General features: G+C 40.9%; 1 protein-coding gene across 1 annotated transcript in view; it reads left to right on the plus strand.

Moving 5' to 3' along the window:
- GVQW3 (GVQW motif containing 3) overlaps positions 1 to 23,670 on the plus strand; it is a 30,474-nt gene extending 6,804 nt beyond the window's left edge. Inside the window, exon 2 of the mRNA XM_019974887.2 lies at positions 23,395 to 23,670. Coding sequence (XP_019830446.1) covers positions 23,395 to 23,655 — 261 coding nt within the window. The 3' untranslated portion in view covers positions 23,656 to 23,670. The remainder of the gene's footprint in view (positions 1 to 23,394) is intronic.
- Positions 23,671 to 24,575: the final 905 nt, after the last annotated feature.

The raw sequence follows: 24,575 nt of genomic DNA on the forward strand, positions 1-24,575 counted from the left end.
GTGACCAGAATCCCTACCAAAATCCCAGCTGGCATGAGAAGACACCATGCATGGCATGTTCCTGTTACGTGGTCCTAGGGAGGTAAGGAACACATACGGACCCAGTATGTCCTGACAAATGGAAAGGATTTGAAGTACTCTCCTGGGTAAAATTAACCTCATTCTTGCATTCTCTCATACAAAATGAATATTCTTGAGATATTTTATTACAGCTGATTCTCCGAAGAATCCTTGGGCCATCCATATAATTTCTTTAGGACAGGAATGACTTTCCATGTGCCAAGTCTACCTCCTCCCATACTGGGACACTCAACATGGATGTGCACAAGAATATTGGATATTCTGCACGGAGAATACCACACACATATTAATAGTCATCTTAATGGTGTAACTTACAAACTCTAAGGCTTGCAAATGTTTTATGATGGTGTCCAGAATTACTGTGCGTTTATTTATATCTGAAGAGTAATCGTGTCATGGTATTTTCAAGTGAGAAATGATGTCGATAATGTATAGAAGAAATGTTCTGTTGGGGAAGTGTGTCTTTCGTTGTTACCCTAGCAAAATGTTTGTCATTAAAATGCCAAATACATCTCCTTGGTGAATTTCTGATTTTCAAGTGAGTACACAAGGTAAATACATGTTTTGTAAGCATTAAAGGTCTTCAAGGTCTAAGTCTCTTGGTCGATAGAGCAAGAGTGAAACTGGGGTTTTAGTCCTGCTCCTTAACAAGCCATGTGACTTCAGGCAGTTCATTTGCACCACTGGAGCACTTCAGGTTATTCATCCATAGAAGGAGAATAATAAAACCTACCTCGTGGAGGTGTTCGTTTGGTTCAGTCAGCAAATATTTATTGATTGCATATATGTATCTGACTCTCTTCTAAACACTGAGACAGCAGTAAACAAGACAAAAAAAAAAATGTTCCTCTTTATGAGCTTACCTTTAAGTAGGGGAGACAGACAAGAAATAAGATAAATGAGTGAAAATATGGTATGTTAGTGATTATTAGATGTGAAGCTTACATTAGAGTAATGTATGTGAGGTGCCCAGCACAAGATCTGGCATGTAGTAAGTTATTCAATAGAGAGTAATTTCCTTTGCTTCTTCAGTCTTCCTAACAGCTCCTCAATTAGTCTGTAGCATGGTAGTAATCAGCAAAAGGCCTGACCCAGTGCCTTCTACCTCTAGCCAGTTAATAAAACCTACTTTGTTTAAGAAGACAAAAGAATTCTTACATTTACTTGTGAATACACACCTCTGGGAGAAGTAAGTGTTTTGCACTTCCTGTGTGGCAGGTTAATCAAGGTGGTGCCACACTGTTGATAAATATCCTTTTCTGAAACCAGTTGGCGAGGGCCCTTGCCTGGAGCTAGGTGGCATTTGTCCACAAAGACAAATGCATAGTGTCTTTTAAGCAGAATGGACTAGGAAACTATACTGGCTGTTTCTCTTAAAGAAAAGATGTGTGACCTATATCCCGTTCCAAACATTGGAGAACTAGGCAAAGTTTACATTATTTATGGGAAACCAGGGTATTGACTAAAAGCCAGGAAAAGGAAGGTTTAATACTTGTGGTTTCTATATATTTTTTGCCCATTGTAGAAAATTTGGGGAGTTCAGAAATGTTTAAAAAAGCAGCCAAAAGTTCACCTCTAGGGTTCAGGAATTTCACCATTTGCAGTGGCTTCTCTTGGTGTGGAACACAGGCTCTAGAGCACGGGCTCAGTAATTGTGGCACATGGGTTTAGTTGCCCCGCAGCGTGTGGAATCTTCCCAGACCAGGGATCGAAGCTGTGTCCCCTGTATTGGCAGGAGGATTCTTATCCACTGCACACCAGGGAAACCCCTGAGTTCCTTCTTTAGGCCTGCATCTGAACTAGGCACAGAGGGTATAGCCCTTGCCCTCAAGCAGTACCAGCCCTGTGTGGTAGGGAAAGGCCAGATGTGGAGAGACCCCTGAGAATGGGCTCCTGCCTTAGACTGTCAGGCTTTTTCCCACAAGTCAGCTCTAGAACAAGCTTTTGTAAAGAATTGGGAACAAAAGTTGGAATCGTCACACTTAGGGCGATTGTGGGGATGAGAAAGGGGAGTATAAAGAGGCAAAACAGAGAGCAGTGGTAACTGCCTGAGTGGCATTGACATCCCCAGCTCCTCTTGTGTAGAAGGGCCTTCAGTTCTGTCCTGTGATGTTACCTCTCAGAAGAAACCGGACGTCAGGCTGTGGGCCATCACTCCTGTGACTTGCTTTAAGAACCTAATAAGTGAAAATTCAGAATTACAACACAGATTAGATGAGGAAATTGGCCCAGGGAGATTGAGTGAGTTTTTTTGAATCACACATCTAGTTGGTGACAGAGCCAGGATAATAATGAAGGATGCTGAATTTCACTCAGTCCAGTGACTTTTTTTCCATTACTCCTTTGGTAATAATTTCCTTCACTAAAGTGTACATTCTTCAGATAACTTTAAAATAATGGTCACTCTTGCATTTGATGAATATGGTTTTAAAATAATGGTCACTCTTGCATTTGATGAATATGGTTTATCAATAACTGATTTACATGCAATTTGGGGAGAACATATTTATGGCATATAAGGTGGTAAAAAGGTTTTTCCAAGTTTTCCTGGGATGTCTGGGCCTTCTCCTTCTCCCAGAGGTGTGTATTCATAAGTAAATGTTGGCATTCTGTCGTTCATTTTTTTCCCAGATGTTCTTTCCAAGTAGTGTGTTAATGTTTTGTGATTTTAATATTTATCACATTTTTTTTAAATCTGGGCACATAAATCTTAATAAAATTCTCAACTATCTCCTCTCTGCTGTCTGAAATTTCCGGGTGTATTTATATTCATGACAGTATCTGAAAGCATGAACGCTGTCACATCATTAGGGCTTATATTCCTAAACCCTAGATTTGTGTTTCTAGATGTTCTGAAAATTCTTTACACTTCACTTGTAAATGCCGCTATACGGCACCATGACATTTCTATAGTAACATATGTTTCAGACAAGAAAACAGAAGAAGCCTAAGAAAAAGGGAAGGAGGTCTCAAATACAAAAAAAATTAAAAGTAGACTACATAAGATGGGGAGGAGTATAAATTCTAGTTTGATGTCCCATAAGAATTGAATGTCCTTCAGGCCCACTTTAAGGACTGGCAATTTCCACCACCAACAAAGTAGCCCAATTTTGGAGTCACACTTCTTTGACCCTTACATCCTGTCAAGTCCAGGGCATTCCCCTAACATGTCTTAGTGTCACATACTGCATCCAGACAGGGGTGGTCACCTACCTGTCACATCACTGTTCTGAAGTCCATTCTCTGCAGTGCTGCACACATCCTATTTAGTTTGGAGTTTGCTTTTAAAAAAGCCATAGGCTTTTTGATGCCAGCTTTTCGAGCTTGATTAAGTCACACCCTCTGCCTGGAATCCATCCGTGCTGCCATCCACCTGGCAAACTCCTACTCAGCATTCAAGCTTCAGCCTTACCATTGCTGTCCTCCACCCCCTACGTCTTGGTAAAGCAGACCCCACAATGTACAGTGCCCATTCTTATGTCAAGGAAACCATAACACTTATCTGAACTTAATTGTCTGCAGAATGTTTTTCCTCCCCTACCAACCCATGAACTTACAAGCCAATACCACATTTGATTACTTTCTGTATTTCTTGCATCCAGAATAAAGCTTGCCTGGAACTGTTCAATAAATGTTTGATAGATGAATCAAAGAATAGACTTATGGAAATTGTTTTTGTGTGTGTGATTAAATTCACCATTTTAACCAAAGTGTGCATTTCAGTAGCATTTGGCCCATTCACGGTGTTGTGCGATCATCACCACTGTCTAGTTCCAGAACATTCCAAAAGCAAATTTTGTATCCCTCAACTATTCACTCCTCATTTAACCACTTCTGCAGCACCTGGCAACCACTAATCAACTTTATGTCTCTATGGATTTGCCTATTCTTGGCATTTCAAATAAACGGAATCATGCAATATGTGGTCTTTGTGTCCGCTTTTTTGACCTAGCATAATGTTTGCTAATTCACCCATGCTGTAGCATGCATCAGAACTCCATTACTTTTAGGGCTGAGTAATAGTCTATCGTCTTGATATACCACATCTTCTTTATCTGCTGCTGCTACTGCTAAGTTACTTCTGTCGTGTCCAACTCTGTGCGGCCCCATAGACGGCAGCCCACCAGGCTCCCCCGTCCCTGGGATTCTCCAGGCAAGAACACTGGAGTGGGTTGCCATTTCCTTCTCCAATGCATGAAAGTGAAAAGTGAAAGTGAAGTCACTCAGTTGTGTCCGACCCTCAGTGACATTGATCTGATAGACATTTAGGTTGTTTCCACCTTTTGACTATTATCAATAGTGCTGCTATGAATATGTATGTACAAGTTTTTGTTTAAATATTTGTTTTTAATTTTCCTGAGTATATACCTAGGAATGGAATTGCTGGGTAATATGGTATTATATGTTTAACTTATTAAGGAACCACCTGAGTTTACCACAACAATTACACCATTTTATGTTACCACCAACAATGTACAAGGTAAGGGTTTCAATTTGTCCCCATTCTCTCCAACACTTCATTCTTACTCTATCCATGCTAATGAGTATGAAGTGGTATCTTTTGATTTTGATTCCCATGTCCCTAATAACTAATGATACTGAGCATGTTTTCATGTATTTTTTGGCTTTTGTGTATATTTTCTTTGGGGAAATGTTAATTCAGGTCTTTTGCCCATTTTATTTGGGTCATTTATCTTGTTGTTGTTGAGTTGTAAGAGTTCTTTATATATTCTGGATACTAAACCCTGATCAGGTATATGCTTTGCAAATACTTTCTGCCATTTTGTGGATTGCCTTTTTATTTATAAAATTTCTTAATTTTATCTTTTTGGCCATGCTGAATGGTTGTAGGATCTTAGTTCCCCAATCAGGGCTCAAACCAGTGCCCCCCTGCAGTGGAAGAGCAGAGTCCTAACCACTGGACCACCAAGGAATTTCCATGGATTGTCTGTTTACTTTCTTGATAGTGTCCTTTGATGCACATATTTTTTAAATTTTGGTGAAGTCTGCTGCTGCTGCTGCTGATCTATTTTTTTCTTGGTTGCTTATACTAAGAAAACATTGCCAAATCCAAAGCGATGAGGATTTACCCCTATGTTTTCTCCCAAGCGTTGCATAGTTTTAGCACTTATATTTAGGTATTTCATCCATTTTGAGTTTGGTTTTGTATGTACTGTGAGATGAATGCCCACCTTTATACTTGCACATGTGGCTGTCCAGTTGTCCTTACACCATTTGTTGAAAAGCCTGTTCTTTCCCTATTTTCACATTTGTTTTTGAAAAATATTTTCAAATTGTAAGTAAACAATTCTTTGTTCCTTTCTTTCCATATTTGAAAGATTTTGCTTCACTATCTTCTGGGTGAATTCTTATCTTTGTTCCTCTGTATGTACTGTTTTCGCTCATGCTGCTCTTCATACTTTATCATGGACCTTAGCAATTTTATTAAGATATACCCTGGTGTAGTTTTCTTCATGTTTCTTGTGCTTGAGGTTTATTGGGATTCTTGAATGTGTGGCCCTAAAGTTTTCATCATTTATGTCTATCATTTCTTTCAAAAATTTTTTTTGCCCCTCCTTCCTTTAGGGTCTCCAATTACATGTATATTAGTCTACTTGAAGTTGTTCCTTAACTCATTGATGCTCTGTTCAATATTTTCTGTCTTTTTTTTCCCTCTTGTGTCTTTTTGTGTAGTTTTTATTGCTATGTCTCCAAGCCTATGAATCCTTTCTTCTGAAATACCTAATTTATTTTTATTTCATTTAATGTACTTCTCATCTGTAGTTTCTATCCCTAGAAATCTGGCTTGGGTTTTGTTTGATTTTTTTAGTAGCTTTTTAGTTTTGGAATAATTTTAGAGTCATAGAAAATTTGCAAAGCATTCCACATGCCTCTCATCCAGTTTCAGTTTCTTCTAATGTTATTTTCTTACATTACCATAATACACTTATCAAAACTAGGATATCAACATTGGTGCATTAATAGTAAATAATTAACACATTTTATTCAGATTTCAATACTTTTTCCATTAATGTCTTTTTTATGTTCCAAGAATCAGCTGAAGATGTCACATTTCATTTAGTTGTTATGTCTTCTCTTCTCACCCACTACAGTTTCTCAGTGTTTTTTTTGTTTGTTTTTAATGACTTTGAAAATTTTGAGGCATACTGGTCATGTATATTATAGACTATCCTTACTTTGGATTTGTCTGATGTTTTCCTCATAATTAGACTGGGGTTGTGGATTTGGAGAAAGAATAACATAGAAGTGAAGGGTCCTTATTGTTACATCAAATTAGAGGGCACATTATATCCACATTTCATCATTGGTGATGTTATTTTAATCACTTGGTTAAGGCAGTTTTGCTAGATTTTCCTACTGTAATGTTACTATTCTTCTCTTTCCATACTTTGTTCTTTAAAAGCAAATCACTAAGTTCAGGCCACATTCAAGGAGAGGGGAGTGATTAAGTTCCACCTCTTATGGTGGGGGGTAGTATCTATATATGTTATTCAGACTTCTTCTAAATGGAATAGTTATTAATATATTTTCTCCCCAATTTATTTATTTATTCAATGACTGGTTTATATCAGTTTGGATTCATGTGTATTTATTTAACATTTTATATTATAATTCAATACTATTTTATTTATTTTATTGATCATATGGTTCCAGCTTTGGCTACTGGATGCCCTTTAAGATTGATTTCTGTGTCTCTTTGACGTGGTCCATCCTTTCATTTTCTTAGCACTTCCTTACTTTATACTATTACATTATGCTCTGAGATCATCTTATATTTTCCTTATTCCAAATCTGTAATCAACCATTTCTCTAAAGTGCTTTGGTTCCTTTTATTGGAGAACGGTGTTTTGAAACCAAGATATGGACACTGGTTGTAGGGAAGTCCCTGGGTCTTTTTTTTTTTTTTTACTGTCCATGTCTCTATTATCAAGTGCACTCTTTTCTCTAGTTTCTTATCATGTGGAATATAATTATAACTATTTTAATGTTCTTATCTACTCATTCCACCTATCTTAATCAGTTTTAAGTGACCGATTTTTCTCCCCTCATTAGGGGTCCTTTTATACGGGTCCTTTGGCTTTTGGAAAAGAGATTTTGGCTGTTATTTTTAAGCTTTGTTAGATGGTACTAGAGCAACTAGGTTATCCTAGGGCTAAATCTGCCCCACTATTGTGACGAAGCCCATCTGACGCCTTGTGATTTATGCCTTGCCACTCTTAATGTTGGGAACAAGCACTGGACCTCTGTGATATTCAAGAATTATTCCTTCTAATTCTTTTGGATGATTCTTTTTCTGGATTCAGGTAGTTTCCTCACATGCATGCTGAAGACTCAGGGTGGACCCGCAGCAGATAGCCAGGGCTTCCTTTCTGTTCAGCTCTCTTCTTTTTGGCATTCTTCTCTATGAACTCACCACCTTAACCACCCTGAGATTCCCCACTCCATCTCCTCAACTCAGGGAAACTATTGAGTTCTGCCTGGGTTTGCTCTCTTGGTACCAAGGCTAGGAAATCTTCTCCAGGAGGAAAGCAGAGATAATCATAGGGCTTACTTCACTTATTTCCTGTCTTTTAGGAATCACTATGTTTAGTTACCTGATATCCAATGTCTTAAAAGTCATTGTTTCATATATTTTGTCCAGAAATAGGTCTAATCCCTATTCCTACATCTTGGCCAGAAGCAACAGTATAAACACAGAAAATTAATAGAGCTAGGGCTTATAATTAGCTCATGGGCATGCATACCATAAAACTTAAAGATGGAATATATATAGTGGTTAAGAGTACAGACTCTGGAAAAAGACTGCCTGGATCCAGATTCTGGTTTTCCATCTTACTAGCTATTGTCAGCTACAAATTGGCACTTGCTGTCTACACGGATTAAATCATGTGCTGCTGCAGCTGCTGATTTTCAGCACCCCCTGAAAGAAGCTCAGAGTGGAGAGCAGAAATGAGGCACTCTATATTCCAGGAAAAACTGGCAGAACAGTTCTTCAGATATTTGGATATTTTTAGGAGCTGATTTTATGAGCCCAATTCTTATATCTCCTCATTTCTAGAACAACACTAAAATCCTTCATGGTGATGACTTCTCGTGACTAGCAAAAACCTTCTGCAAAAAATATGCTTGATTGCATGTAGTTTCCCTTCACCAAAATCACATATATATTGACCTTCCCCTCTACCTCTCTGGAGCAGTTTCTTAAGAGTTATCTGAGATGCTGTCTCCCAGGTGATAGTCCTTATTTTGCCCTAAATAAAACTTGACTCACAACTCTAATGTTGTGCTTTTTCTTTTTTTTAAGTCAACACTATAAACCCTGGGCCAGTCATGTAATCTTTCTGGGTCTCAATTTCCTCATCTTTAAGAGAGGATCTTAATGATCTATTCTCATTGGAATGAGATGAGGGTTAAATAGATTAGTACGTGGAAAGCATTTGGAACAGTGCTAGGTTCAGAGCAAGCATTCAATAAATATTAGATATTATTATTCTGAATACAGTATTCTCCACCTCTTATTTGCAGGGAATGTATTCCAAGACCCCCAATGGATGCTTGAAACCACAAGTAATGTGAACCCTATATGTACTGTTTTCCTATACATACATATTTATGATAAAGCTTAATAAATTAGGCACCATAAGAGATTAACAACAACAACAATGAATAACAAAATGGAACAATTATAATGAGGTACTATAATAAAATTTATGTGAATATGGTCTCTGTCAAAATATATTGTTGTCCTGTACTCACTTTCCTTTTTCCTGTGATGCTGTGAGATGATACAATTTCTATGTGATGAGATTAAGTGAGGTGAGTGAAGTTGATATTGTGATGTAACGTTAGGCTACCACTGACCTTCTAATGCGTTGATGAGAATCATCTGCTCCAGGTGATACTGGATAATTGAGAACTATGACAATGTTGATGGTTGGATGTCAGGAACGAATGACACTATGGTTGGGGATCCTGAATAGAATAGACCAGGCAACATGAGATTTCATCAAGCTACTCAGAATAGAATGCAATTTAAAACTTATGAATTATTTCTAGAATTTTCCACTTAACATTTTCTGACTGTAGTTGACCACGGGTAACTAAAACTGTGGAAAGCAAACAACAGATAAATGAAAACTACTGTACTTATTAAAAGTAGCCAGCAAGCTTGGCTGTGAGTTCTCTACTAACCCTAGTAAAGTGGAAGTATTGGTTACTTGATTTAGTGTTCATAAAATACGTACAAACTCTTGCATAAGAGACATACAGATTCCAGAATATTTCCTCCCAATATTCCTCACAAAGAGGTTACAGTGTGTGCCTGGAATAATATACCAGGCAGAAGGAGTTTCCCAGGATTCTGTCTTTACCATCCCGCCAAATAGCCGATAACCTAACACCAGAGCTCAGTTCAGTAAAAGTAATTCCACTGGGACTGAAATATGGTAGTACTTTTGGTCTGGTTTAATCCAACAATAAAATGTATAGTGTCAACATGAAACTCCTAAAACACATGTCGTCTGGGCAGCTCTCCATAAATATTGGGGGATCACTTAGGAACCAATTACAATGGTTCAGGCAAGACAACTAAAGCCTGAGCCAAAGAATTAACTCCAGGATGAAAGGGTGTTGGCAGGAAACCAGCCCACTTTACAGTGAAAATCCACAAGGCTTGGCAATTAACTCAATGTAGAACTACAGGAAGGAGGAACTTTCAAGGCCCAGGAATGGAAGTATGGAAAGATAGAAAAAGTGATATTTGTGTTGCTCAAATCTTCTATCAGTTCAGTTCAGTTCAGTTGCTCAGTCATGTCCGACTCTTTGCAACCCCATGAATTGCAGCATGCCAGGCCTCCCTGTCCATCACCAACTCCCGGAGTTCACTCAGACTCACGTCCATCGAGTCAGTGATGCCATCCAGCCATCTCATCCTCTGTCGTCCCCTTCTCCTCCTGCCCCCATTCCCTCCCAGCATCAGGGTCATTTCCAATGAGTCAACTCTTCACATGAGGTGGCCAAAGTATTGGAGTTTCAACTTCAGCATCAGTCCTTCCAATGAACACCCAGAACTGATCTCCTTTAGGATGGACTTTTGGATCTCCTTGCAGTCCAAGACTCTCAAGAGTCTTCTCCAACACCACAGTTCAAAAGCATCAATTCTTCAGCGCTCAGCCTTCTTCACAGTCCAACTCTCACATCCATACATGACCACTGGAAAAACCATAGCCTTGACTAGACGGACCTTTGTTGGCAAAGTAATGTCTCTACTTTTTAATATGCTGTCTAGGTTGGTCATAACTTTCCTTCAAAGGAGTAAGTGTCTTTTAATTTCATGGCTGCAATCACCCCCAAAATAAAGTCTGACACTGTTTCCACTGTTTCCTCATCTATTTCCCATGAAGTGAAGGGACCAGATGCCATGATCTTCGTTTTCTGAATGTTTAGCTTTAAGCCAACTTTTTCACGCTCCTCTTTCACTTTCATCAAGAGGCTTTTTAGTTCCTCTTCACTTTCTGCCATAAGGGTGGTGTCATCTGCATATCTGAGGTTATTGATATTTCTCCCAGCAATCTTGATTCCAGCTTGTGCTTCTTCCAGTCCAGTGTTTCTCATGATGCACTCTGCATAGAAGTTAAATAAGCAGGGTGACAATGTACAGCCTTGACGTACTCCTTTTCCTATTTGGAACTAGTCTGTTGTTCCATGTCTAGTTCTAACTGTTGCTTCCTGACCTGCATATAGGTTTTTCAAGAGGCAGGTCAGGTGGTCTGGTATGCCCATCTCTTTCAGAATTTTCCACAGTTTATTGTGATCCACACAGTCAAAGGCTTTGGCATAGTCAATAAAGCAGAAATAGATGTTTTTCTGGAACTCTCTTGCCTTTTCCATGATCCAGCAGATGTTGGCAATTTGATCTGTGGTTCCTCTGCCTTTGCTAAAAACAGCTTGAACATCTGGAAGTTCACCATTCACGTATTGCTGAAGCCTGGCTTGGAGAATTTTGAGCGTTACTAGCGTGTGAGATGAGTGCAATTGTGTGGTAGTTTGAGCATTCTTTGGCATTGCCTTTCTTTGGGATTGGAATGAAAACTGACTCTTTCCAATCAGTCAAATCTTCTATAGCCTTACAAATATTTTGTCTTCTTACTCTATCAGCTACTGAGGGAGATGTGTCAAAATCTCCCACTATGTGGATTTGTCCATTTCTCCTTGTAATTCTCTTATATATTTGGAGGCAATATTTCCAGTTGGAACAAATATGTTCTGGTCATTATATCTTCCTGATGAACTGTCCCTCTTATCATTAAGGCATTTGACTGTATCCCTAACAATGCTTTTTTACTTAAAGTCTATTATTGTTGCATTACTTCATTTTGTATTTGCCTAGTATATCTTCCCCATCCTTTTAACACTTCTGTGTCCTTAACTTTTGAATGCATTCTTGTAACCAACATACAGCTGGATTTTTTAAAATCCAGTCTAAGAATCTTTGTCTAATAAGCATGTTTATATTTCTTCTCATTTTGATATATTAGAGATATCTTCCCCCTTTGTTTTGTCATTTGCCACGTGTTTTATTTGCTGTATTCTCTTATCCTGCCCTCTTGTACTTTGGTTATTTTCTTTATCCCCTTTTTAGTCTCACTAGTGGTTTGGAAATTATACTTTCTAATTATATTCCTTCAGTGGATGTTCCTCTGTTACTAATGTGCATACTCAACCTAAATTGTTAAGTTAATCACTAGCTCATTGTGAAGATTTCGGGAACTTAGAATTCTTTAATTCTGCTCTCCACCCCCTTTTATCTTCCAGGTAATTTGGTTTTCAGTATTCTGGTTCCAACTTACTTTTAACCACTCAATTCCCTCCATTAGATGTTTTAACAGCCGGTATTTATTTAGATTTACAAATATACATACCAATTTCTCTGCCTACCTTTCTTTATTTCTTTCTCATTTTAACTTTTTATTTCATGTTGGAGTATAGTTGGCTAACAATGTTTTGTTAGTTTCAGGTGTACAGCAAATGATTCAGTTATACAGGTATCTAGTCTTTTTCAAATTCTTTTCCCATTTAAGTTGTTACATAACACTGAACAGAGTTCCCTGTGCTATACATAGATCCTTGGTGGTCATCCATTTTAAATATAGCAGTGTGTACATGTCAGTCTCAAACTCCCTAACTACCCCTTCATCCTTCCCCAAGTCCTTTCTTGCATACAATAAAATTCACCCTTTTACAGTTACAATTCAATAATTTTCAGCATATTCACAAGATTGTGCAATCACCACTATCCCCCAAAGAAATCTCATACTCATTACTGGTATTACCCACTACCTCCCCCCACCTCCTATCCCTACACCCTCAGTTCAGTTCAGTTCCCTTGCTCAGTTGTGTCCAACTCTTTGTGACCCCATGGACTGCAGCACGCCAGGCTTCCCTGTCCATCACCAACTCCCGGAGTGTCCTCAAACTCATGTCCATTGAGTCTGATGCCATCCAATCATCTCATCCTCTGTTGTCTCCTTCTCCTGCCTTCAGTCTTTCCCAGCATCAGGGAAAGAGTCAGTTCTTCTCATGAGGTGGCCAAAGTATTGGAGTTTCAGCTTCAGCATCAGTCCTTCTCATGAGGTGGCCAAAGTATTGGAGTTTCAGCTTCAGCATCAGTCCTTCTGATGAATATTCAGGACTGATTTTCTTAAGGATTGACTGGTTGGCTCTCCTTGCAGTCCAAGGGACTCTCAAGAGTCCTCTCTAACACCACAGTTCAAAAGCATCAATTCTTCCATGCTCAGCTTTCTTTCCCTAGCCCCTGGTAACCATTAATCTACCTCCTGTCTCTACATATTTGCCTATTCTGGATATTTCATATAAATGGAATCATATAGTATGTGGCTTTTTATGTCTAATTTCTTTCATTTAGCACAATGTTTTCAAGATTCATTCATGGTAGAATATGTACTTCAGTACTTCATTTCTTCTTATGCCTTAATAATACTCCATTGTATGGATAAGCTACGTTTTATTTGTCTGTTCATTAGTTGGTGGACATTTGACTTATTTCTACTTTTTAGCGATTATACATAACGCTACTATGAACATTTGGATCTAAGTATTTTTGTGGGCATATATTTTCAGTTCTCTTGGACATACACCTAGCATTGGAAACCATTATTTCTTATATTCAGCAGTATGCTGATGCATGCTAAGTCACTTCAGTTGTGTCCAACTCTGCAACCCCCTGGACTGCAACCTCCAGGCTCCTCTGTCCGTTGGAATTCTCCAGGCAAGAATACTGGAGTGGGTTGCCGTGCCCTCCTCCAGCAGATCTTCCCATCCCAGGAATTGAACCCACATCTCTTATGTCTGTCTCCTGCCCTGGCAGGTGGATTGTTTATCAGCAGCGATACCTGGGAAGCCCCATGTGCTGATTCAGTTCAGTTCAGTTGCTCAGTCATGTCCGACTCTTTGCAACCCCATGAATCGCAGCACGCCAGGCCTCCCTGTCCATCACCAACTCCCAGAGTTCACTCAGACTCAGGTCCATTGAGTCAGTGATGCCATCCAGCCATCTCATCCTCTGTCATCCCCTTCTCCTCCTGCCCCCAATCCCTCCCAGCATCAGAGTCTTTTCCAATGAGTCAACTCTTCGCATGAGGTGGCCAAAGTACTGGAGTTTCAGCTTTAGCATCATTCCTTCCAAAGAAATCCCAGGGCTGATCTCCTTCAGAATGGACTGGTTGGATCTTCTTGCAGTCCAAGGGACTCTCAAGAGTCTTCTCCAACACCACAGTTCAAAAGCATCAATTCTTCAGCTCTCAGCCTTCTTCACAGTCCAACTCTCACATCCATACATGACCACTGGAAAAACCATAGCCTTGACTAGACGGACCTTGGTTGGCAAAGTAATGTCTCTGCTTTTGAATATGCTATCTAGGTTGGACATAACTTTCCTTCCAAGGAGTAAGCGTCTTTTAATTTCATGGCTGCAGTCACCATCTGCAGTGATTTTGGAGCCCCCCAAAAAATAGTCTGACACTGTTTCCACTGTTTCCCCATCTATTTCCCATGAAGTGATGGGACCAGATGCCATGATCTTCGTTTTCTGAATGTTGAGCTTTAAGCCAAATTTTTCACTCTCCACTTTCATGTGCTGATAGATAGTAACAATCAGCTGTCATGTGGTAGGGAGTAAGGGAGTCTTTTTTTTTTAATTCATTTTGGCTGCACTGGGTCTTCCTTGCTGCATGCAGGCTTTCACTAGTTGCGGAGAGCAGGAGCTACTCTCTAGTTACAGTGCACTGGGCTTCTCATTGTGGTGGCTTCTCTTTTCGCAGAGTATGGGCTCTAGGGCTCACAGGTTTCAGTAGTCATGGTGCACGGGCTTTGTTGCCCTGTAGCATGTGGAATCTTCCCAGACCAGGAATCAAATCCATGTCCCCTGCATCGACAGGTGGATTCGCATCCATTGTCCAAAGGGAGAAGTCCAAAGGTAGTCTTGATTTGTAGCATTTGCTGATCTTTGAGGTGCTCAAGCCATAATCAAGCTAGCAATGTGACGTCACTGAAGTCTAGAGAAAGGGAAAAGATGCCCAGCAGCACACCATTACATAGTACTTCTACCATACAGATGCGTGAGATATAAATAACCTCAAGAGCATAGATAATAGCAAAGTTGTAGTAAAATAATTAAGAAGTGAAACATTGTGAGGATTTTAAACCTGTATTTTAAAGTAATTCATTTAAATGTAAGTTTGTGTGATTTAACTTTTAGCAATGACTGTTTAACATCCAGTTCTCAAAATTCCTGAAATTTTAAGAGTCGGCTCTTTGGGCTGATGTGAGCTGACTCTAGAACCTTCGTTGCATCCCCCTCCTTACATCTAACTTATTTTGCTGGATTGAATTATTTTCTTCTTACTGAAGTATATCCACTTGTATTCTTTCAGCAAAGTTTGTGTAAGGTAAACTCATCATCTTCGCTTGTCTGCAAATGGCTGAAAATTTGGTGTCACTTATGAATTTAACTTGTGCAGAATTGTAGTTTGAGGTTTATTCTCTTTCCACATTTTGAAGATATTATCCTCTTGTATTTTGGTTCCCACTGTTGCTGATGAAAAGGTGCTGTCATAGTTAACATCCCTTTTGGTAATCTGGCCCTTTTCACTGAGGGCTTTTATAGTTTTCTCTTTGCCTTGTGGTTTTGCAGTTTCATCAGGGTCATTCCCTCTATTAAATCTTTCTGGAATTCCTATTAGACATCTGCTTGACTTTCTCTTTTTATCACTCATATCTCTTAAATTCTTGTTCAGGTTTTTTTATTTCTTTCTCTCTTTTTATTCTGTTTTGGGTAATTTCCTCAAATTTTTCTTCTAAGTCCCTCTTCAGCTAGATCTATAGGTAGTTTAGTATCCTTTGAGTTTTTAATTTCAGTGGCAGTGTCTTTCATTTCAGGAAGTTCTACATGATTGTTTTTTAAATCTCCCCACTCTTTTCCTCTTATACTATTCTATTATTTTATTATGGCTTCTACTGCTTCTCTTATATCTATATTAATCATCCTAATTCATAGTCTCTTTCAGATGGTTCTGTTTTTACCCTTCTTCTTTCCAGTTTGTTATGTCGATTGACTCTCCATTCTGCTCATTTCTTTCCTCATGGGGTTGATACTTTTTGTGAGCATCTTCATCAAGGATTGCTTTTTCTAGTGGATCTGCAAGCCCTGAATTGTTAAGCATTCTGCAGAGCTATTTTGAATTCACTTCAGCCTAAACCTAAGAATTTTAATAGGTCTTACTTCAGCCCTAATCCAAGAATTTTATGTTAACTTCTCAATAGCTGTTTTCACATACAGGTAGAGTAAATTTAAACCCCCCATAAGCATTTGGCCATGATTAGAATTTCTATTTCTCATGAGTGCCATTTTTTCCCCTACCCAAGGCCTCATCAGACATATAGCTTCCTTGAACTTCTCTGACCTTGGGATAGAGTTTAGCTAGTCTCCTTTTCATGGAAGAGGACAGAGCTTCCAATGTCAGGGCTTTTTGCAGCGGGCTCTGTTCCAACTTTCTTACTTGTCCAGGACTGAAGCTCCATCTCTACTCCTTAGTATACAGTGGCCTGCAGCTCTCAGGATCTATAAGTGTGAAATCTCTGTGGCAGCTCAGGCACATCACCTGGCCTGTTCTGGCTTTGAGTTTTCCATTTCTTTTTCATTTATTTTATCTAGAGATTTCTCTTTATATTTTTTTCAAAATTGGCAATAAAAATATAACTTTTCTATTATAGTTCATACAGCATCTCCACATGTCTATAGTTGGGAGGGGCCCATCTATGTTAGGATAATTGGTCATGTTTCTGAAGTTTCCCAGATCAGAAACAATCATCCTATGAGGAAGACATGTATTGTCTCCATTTTGTTCTCCAAAACTGAAGCTCAGAATGGTTGTCTACATTGCCAAAGCTATAAAACCTTAAATGGGATTTTTGTCCAGTCTGTTTGCAAAATCCCATGCAAGATATCTAAGCATCTTCAAGTTGACTTGGTACCACTGGCTTCTCTCCATCATTAACTTTTATGGATAATTCATCTCTGGCATTTTGCTGAAGCGAATACTTTCTAAAAGATTCTTCCTGCTTCTTTAGGTAAGGCTGTTTAGAAGGGAAGGGAGTACAATGCAGGTCGTGGAAGCTGGGCTGTCCTGAGCCCAAGAGCCCTTGGTAGGAGCATTTGTCTGGGAGGAGGTGAAAGCCAACAGGCATTTCTGCCATCATCCAGAAGCACTCCCAAACTCACTTGTGCAGTGGGTATTGAAGGGGACATACCGAGGGTCCTGCCCGTTGTCTCTGGCTTGCCTCTGGAAAAAGGAAGAAGCCCAGGCAATGGCAAGACTTACCTGTAAGTTTTGCTGAGTTTAGGGATCCCTCAGCAGAGACCATTACATGCTGAGGCTTTTCGCTTTGCTCCTTAGACTAGCACACCTCTTGCCCTGTGCGTCCTGCACAGAACCTGACCCCGAGTGGGTGCCCTAAAAAGGTGATATGGATCAATGAGTGTAACTGAGGAAAAAGAGGACATGTCAAATATTTACAGTGGAGGGACCTAATGAAGTGGACTGGTTACACAGGTCGTAGGATAGGGGATGGAGAGGCAGCCCAGAGCTTAGGGAAACCACTGCTATCCATAAATCAAAGGGGCAGAGGGAGGAGGCAGTCTCACGGGGGATGGGGAGCCAGGAGATGGAAGCCAGGAGCCACGTGGTCAGAAGCTTGAACCCTAACATTGGGAGCAGGAGCCATTGAAAATATGCAGCCAGAAATGCCCCTGAGGCAGATGGTGGTTGGGGGCAGAGGGCAAAAAACATCCCAGCATCTTCCTTCCAGCCCCCACCTTCCAGCCCCCACCTACCCCAATCTCCTGCTAGTATGATACTTTCCCTAGGCCAAAGTCAGATGTGTTGGGGCCTGGATTCCCAGCCTGAACGGATCAATGTCCCTGCATTACAGAGCACAACAGAGCAGAAGAAGCCTGAGGGGTGAGTCTGAGAGAAACAGGCCCAGGGTTGGCATGGAAGGAAAGAAGGAAGGAAAAAGGGAAAAGAAGAAAAGAAGGCAAGCCTATGTGTAACATATGAGCATTCTAAAATACTTATTAAATATCCTTTTGCAATTGAAAAGGATTTTTCAGATAAAAAGTTGCCTTCCTTACAGAGTTGTAAGGAACAAATGACAAAATGGATGTGAAAATCTTTTGAAAATTGCCAAGTGCTACATAAATACGAGATGATCATCATTCATATCATTAGTTCTCTGGATGGAGGAACTGTGTTTGAATATGAGTATCAATGGAAACACTTCATAGGGCATCTTATTATGTGTGGATATCTTTTATGCATGTGTATTAGAATATTATTAGCTGTAAGCAATAACTAGCAGTGACTTAACCAAATAGGTAGTTATTTTAACCAAATAGGTAGTTATATACTTTCTTATATAACAAGCTCCTTTGGTCTTTCCATCTAGATTACAAGATGGTTGCGATGCCCAACCTTACCTCCAAGATCAAGGCAGGAAAGGGTGGGGGTGGGAAAACAGCTCAGACTTAGCAGTCCTGTTTCCTTAGGAAAGCAAAAGCGCTCCCAATAACTCCCATAAGAGTTTTACCTAAATCTCACTTGCCAGAACTGGGCTACACAATCACCCCTAAAGAAGTAGCAAGAGAGAAACAGCTTCTAGGTGGTCAAACAGCGGTGTCGGCCACATGCATATAAAGCACAGTACTGGGCACAGAGTAAGTGCTCGGTACACCTTAGCTATTTTGTGTGACTGTGCATCTGTCTGTGTCTATGTTGGTGTGGTTCTATGTAGTTCCCGTTTCTAACAATCCTGTGAAGTAAAATCATCTAGGTGCCTGCTCAGTCTCTCAGTCATGTCTGACTCTTTGTGACCCCATGGACTGTAGCCTGCCAGGCTCCTCTGTCCATGGAATTCTCCAGGCAAGAATACTGGAGTGGGTTGCCATGCCCTCCTGGAGGTGATCTTTCCAACCCAGGGTTAGAACTAGAGTCTCTCACATCTCCTGCACTGGTAGGGCGGTTCTTTACCACTATTGCCACCTGGGTGAGGTAGCTGAGTGGTTAAAGCAACAGACTGCTAATCCATTGTGCTCTGCAGGCTGTGGGATTGAATCTCATTCTTGAATGCTTGCCGCTTCCGTGGCCTTTGTTGTTTTCCGGGGGTTTCCCAGGGATCGCTAGCGGTAATTACCCACCTGCCAAAGCAGCAATGCAGGAGACACCCTCCCCCTAAACTGGCCCTTTAAGATCTTGGCCTTGGAGTCACATCAGGGCCAAGTGGGCTAGATGAAGACAGAAAGTGGAACAGGACCAGCTCTGAAATGAATTGACGCCTGTACCTGAGGCTATAATGATGAAGTCCTGGGAGACGGGCCATATACGAGCTAGACTCATGCCTCCTCCTGCCTGTACTCACTTTGGAACGGTCCTGTAGAGAGGCCTGGCACTTGTGATGATGCCACTTCTGCCCAAGAACTCCTGTGGGAATCCTCTTTACAAGTCACAGAAAGACCTCAATCTCATTACTGTAAAATTACACCTCATTTCTGACTCAAACCCAGCTGCAGCTCCTCATCTCATTTGCTATGAGTTCCAAATGGCTTTTGATGGTTGCTGAAAATAAAAAATCATTCCCCAAAGACAGAATTATATTGCAATTGAGGTGCAAAAGAGTGAAGTTTCTGCTCTTTGGGCAATTTTCAAATCAAAATTATAGAAATACTTACAGTAGTAAAAGATCTGTTCAAACAAATATGCCCTCCTTAGGTTATTATCTCAGAAGAAGACAACTCTGTATGGTTGAATAATTTTTGCTGTGTTTGAGAAAATTACCCACCCTAAGGGCAATTGTGAGAAGATCACTGTGGTTGGTGAAGATTCCAATGGGATAATACTAAATGTAGGTGAGGACACTGTAAGATGGACACACTCATGTACTACTGGAAGTGTAAATTGGTTCTTAGAGCAGTTTGGCAGTGAGCATCAAAAACCAGCTTAAGGAGTTTAAACCAGTTGACCTAGACATTCCATTTCTAGGAATCTTCCTGAGGGAAATAGTCAAAGATGTAGATAAAGACTTATGTGTACAGCTACTCATTTTATTTGGAAAAACAGTAAAAAGAAGTAACTAGCCTAAATGTCTCTCAGTGAGGAAACTGTCAGGTAAATTGTGGTCAACTCATTAAATGAAAATAGTGCAGCCATTTAAAATGATGTTTTTGAAGAATTGTCAATGATGTGTTTATGTTCACAATGGAAAGATGCTAAAGCCAGACTGTGAAACTACACGCATTATATAGTCCATTTTTACTTTCTATATGCTATGAAAAGGCTCAAGATATATAAAACATGTTGCTGCTGGTGCTGCATCGCTTCAGTCGTGTCCGACTCTGTGCGACCCCATAGATGGCAGCCCACCAGGCTCCCCCGTCCCTGGGATTCTCCAGGCAAGAACACTGGAGTGGGTTGCCATTTCCTTCTCCAATGCATGAAAGTGAAAAAGTGAAGTCGCTCAGTCGTGTCCAACTCTAGCGACCCCATGGACTGCAGCCTACCAGGCTCCTCCATCCATGGGATTTTCCAGGCAAGAGTACTGGAGTGGGGTGCCATTGCCTTCTCCGATTAAAAATGTTACCAGTGGTTTTATCTGGGTGATGAAATTATAGGTGATTTAAAATTTTCTTCATTATACATTTATATATACAATTTTGATCATTATAACTATAAATGTTACTTTTATAATTAGAAAAATATGTATGATGAAAAGTACTTTTTAAGAAAGAAATGTGTTTAACTAGGAGAGAAGAGATCTGTCATCAAGAAATTGATGATTTAATGAAGGAAATGAGACACGTATACAAATTCATTACAAGGTAATAAGGGGTCTAATGGACGCTCTACAAAGTGTGGAGGGAAGGATTAGCTCTGCCTGGGAGAGTTGAAGGTGAGTGAAAAGAGGTGCAGGGTCTTGAGGGATGAACCGGAGTTCTCTAGGGCTTTGTAAATTGTCGAGCACTGTGTATGTATAAGTTAGTTTGGGGCCTTTATTATGACCGTCAAAGCTTACCTCATACAAAGCTCTCTTTCTTGTCTCTCCTGTGCTCCCTAAAGCCCAGCATCGCTGGGACAGGAAGCAGAGGCAGTTAAATAGTCACACATCAGTGCCCCAGCAAGTGAACTGAGATGCATCCAACGAAGAAGCAGATTCAGGACCAGAGGACATGAAATTATCTGGGAGCAGGGCCAGGAAGGTGCTGGTAGGTAAACAGTTCCACCTTATTTGCCGCCCTGTGGAAAGGCTATCCTTGTGTGGGGCCCCCACCCTGAGTTATGGGGCCATCTCCATGTGGGGGATGGTAAAAACTGAGAACAAGGTCACACGTCAGTTCATGATTTTCATTGGCAGGAAATGGTGTGTCAGATGTCCTTACAGACTCCAGACAGGGTGGGGTAGAAAGGAGGGGTGTGATGAGGAGACCCTGAAGGGTGGCAAGAGATGATTTGTTTGGGAGACAATCCTAGAAGCTCAAGGTTGGAAGAGATTTAAAAGCTATCTTACTTAATCCTCCTGATGCCCTTCTAACATCCCCATTATGTTGTCACCCGTCTTGGCCTTCAGGGAGCAGCTCGGAGACCACCTCTTCTGTTACTTCCCATCTCAATTCCTCCAGCCTGTGCTTTAGGTGAGACTTTCCAGGTGGCTCAGCAGTAAAGAATCTGCCTGCCAATTCGGGAGATGCAAGAGACAGCGGGTTTGATACCTGGGTCCGGAAGATCCACTGGAGAAGGAAATGGCAACCCACTCCAGTATCCTTTTTTTTTTTTAATCTTAATTTATTTAATTGGAAGATAATTACTTTACAACATTGTGGTGGTTTTTGCCATACATCGACATGGATCAGCCACTGCTCCAATATTCTTGCATGGGAAACTCCACGGACAGAGGACCCTGGCAGGCTACAGTCCATGGGGTCACAAAGAGTCAGACACGACTGAGCACGCCTGTGCTTTAGGTATTTCTTGCTCAATTTTATGAGAAAAAAAATTCAATGCCAACAGTGCAGCGGGCAGTGTGTTTATATTTCCTTGATAGCAGTAAGCCTTCCTGAGCCTCCTGGTTTATTTAGTTATTCAGGCAACAAACATATATCAAACACCTACACTGTGTCAGGCAGTGTTCTAGATGCTGTGATAGAGTGAAGAGAAAAGACAAGATGTTGTGTTCTCTTGGATCAGTCATTCTAGTGAAGGAGAAATACAAGAAACAAAAGAATAAATGAGAAAATACCAGGTTATAAATGTGAAGCAGTCACCTGTGGGAAAATCTAAGGAAAGAAGTTTCCATAAAAAGAAAGAAGCTGATTCCAAAATCCCCAATATCCAGGGGACAGATTGGAAGTTTATTCCAAATTCCAATAAACAAAAAGAACATTGTATTATTGTGCGGGGACTACCCTTTTGTGTTCTAGCTGTTCATTTTTCAGGACTTGGCCTGAACATTGCCTTTTTAGGCATATCTATCCTATTTCTTTACCCTCAGTAAGAGTGACCATTGTCTCCTTTCCTCCCCACTGACTCAGAGCAGGCTTCTGTCAGCACACCTAGAACGATTTGCCATTCTTACCATACATAGCAGGTTTCTCCAGTGGTTCAGGTTAAAGAATCCGCCTGCAATGCAGGAGACACAGGAGACTCGGGTTCGATCCCTGGGTCAGGAAGATCCCCTGGAGGAGGGCATGGCAACCCACTCCAGTATTTTTGGCTGGCGAATCCCATGGTCAGAGGACCCTGGTGGGCTACAGTCCATAGGGTCGCACAGAGTTGGATACGACTGAAGCGACTTAGTATGTACACGCACGGGCCATACTATATAGCATTGCTACTACCTAGTGGACCTGTCTCATTGCTGGCAGAACTTCTTTTCTTAAATCCCTAGAGCCTGGCACAGAGTATGTGATTGGTAAACATTTGTTTCCTGAATACATGAACTCACATAGCACTTTCTTAGAACCTCCCTTGTGATGCTTATTCAGAATTGGCAACCCTTTTTTGATCAACGCCAGGCCCTGGACCCTGTTCTTTCAACTCTGCAACCTCTTATAAGCTTCATGATTACCCAGTGCAGTGTTGTTATCCCATTCTGTAGTTAAAACTCAGAGAATCAGAGTGACTTCTGCGATGACTCAGAAATAAGAATCAGAGCTAAGATCTGAACCCCAGTCTTCTTGATGGCAAATCTCAGTGTTTCATTTTCTGTGATGCAACCATTATGCATTAATTCTTCTGTGGACCTGCCCTCTATTTTCCCCTAGTTAACTGTTTTCCTTAGGGAAGGATCTGTACTTGACTCCATTCTGTATTCCCCATGACACCAGAATAGTGCCATGTATTTAAGACACACTCAATACAAATCTCCAAGGAGGGAAAAGAAAGAATGAATGTGTGAATGAATGCTTCACCCAAAGTGGATCAACATCTGATATCAGTTCAAAGGATGTTGATGTGCTGGAGGAGATGTTTCTGAGGGGAGGGGCCTTCCCAGATACCTCTGCGCCCATCTGGCAAAGCCGAGTGTGCCGTCTCCACACTAAAGCACTCATTTCTCAGAAATCACACCTTTCACTCGGTTGTACATCTCAGCAGGCAGGCAGGGGCACAGAGGGGAACATGCATGGCTTCCAATGAGTTGGGAAAATGAGGTTAGGTTTCGATTCAGATAGTTATTTGTGTTTTCTGGGTCTGCACGGTCGATAAATTTTCAACGAGCAGTGATTCTGTTCCTCATCTTTCATTGCTTTATGGGACTTCAGGGAATGAAAACATAACATCCTGCTTTCCCATAAGTTCTCTGGCCGCTACCCTGGCACCAATTAAAGACATGTCCATGCAATTAATCAAAACCAATTTAGAAGCACTCTGGCACTGCTCCTCTGATGTGCTGTCTGCTCCACATACAGTAGTTCCTCAGCCACAGTGATGGAGCCAGGCACATAGGAGCTTTTGATGAACTGGTTGTGCTGGCCCCAAGTGTTAACTATGTCATCTGACATGACTAATGAGGCTCCTAACTTGATCCGTGTGAGCAGAGCAGCCCTGCTGTCTGGAGGAGGCTCAGTTTCCATGGCCAGCTTGGGAAGAGGCTGTGACGTGCGGGGTACACACTCCATCATGTCAGCTGGAGTCCTGGAGGCCTCTAGCGTTGGAGCTGAGAGTCGTCCACGAGGAGGGTGATGGAAATTGTAAGCCAGGCTCTGTGCTGGGCGCTGGTGGGAATGTGACCTGATTTAAACTTCTAGCTCAGCCTCCTCATTTTACAGACATGGAAACCAAGACCCAGCAAAAGTGAGGGGCCTGCCAAAGGACTGAGCTGTGGGAAGAGAAATAAAGGAACAGGCATAAATTCTATCTTTGAGGAACTGAACCCCTAGGTGAGAAAATAAACATGCATGATAACAATTGGAATCTGATGTAGGTAAACCTTCTCAAGGGTTAAACTGTGGGTATTCTTCTTTCATTCCACAAACATTTATCAAAAGTAATAGAGTCTGTGTTCTTGTCACCTCTGCAACCGCATGAGTGTGTGATTTGAAATCAACAGGTCTGGCTTGGAGTCTCAGCTCTCCTTTCAGTTGATGTAATCTTGAGCAAATCATTTTTCTGAGCCTTTGGTTCCTCAGCTGTACATTGGGACAAGCCAAATATTGCCTACCCAGCCTACATCCTACAGTCCTTGTGAGACCCAGCAGAGTTAATGGGTGTGAAAGTGTCAGAGTCCATGCACATGTTAGTTATTATTCATATTACTACCCTCTCCAAGGACCCCTGGCTGAAATCTCTGCAATATGGATCCACAGATAGCTTTAACTCTCTTCCTCTTCCTGCCCCTTTCAAAATACA

Source organism: Bos indicus, chromosome 15 (genome assembly GCF_029378745.1).
Source record: "Bos indicus isolate NIAB-ARS_2022 breed Sahiwal x Tharparkar chromosome 15, NIAB-ARS_B.indTharparkar_mat_pri_1.0, whole genome shotgun sequence".
Lineage (NCBI taxonomy): Eukaryota > Metazoa > Chordata > Mammalia > Artiodactyla > Bovidae > Bos > Bos indicus.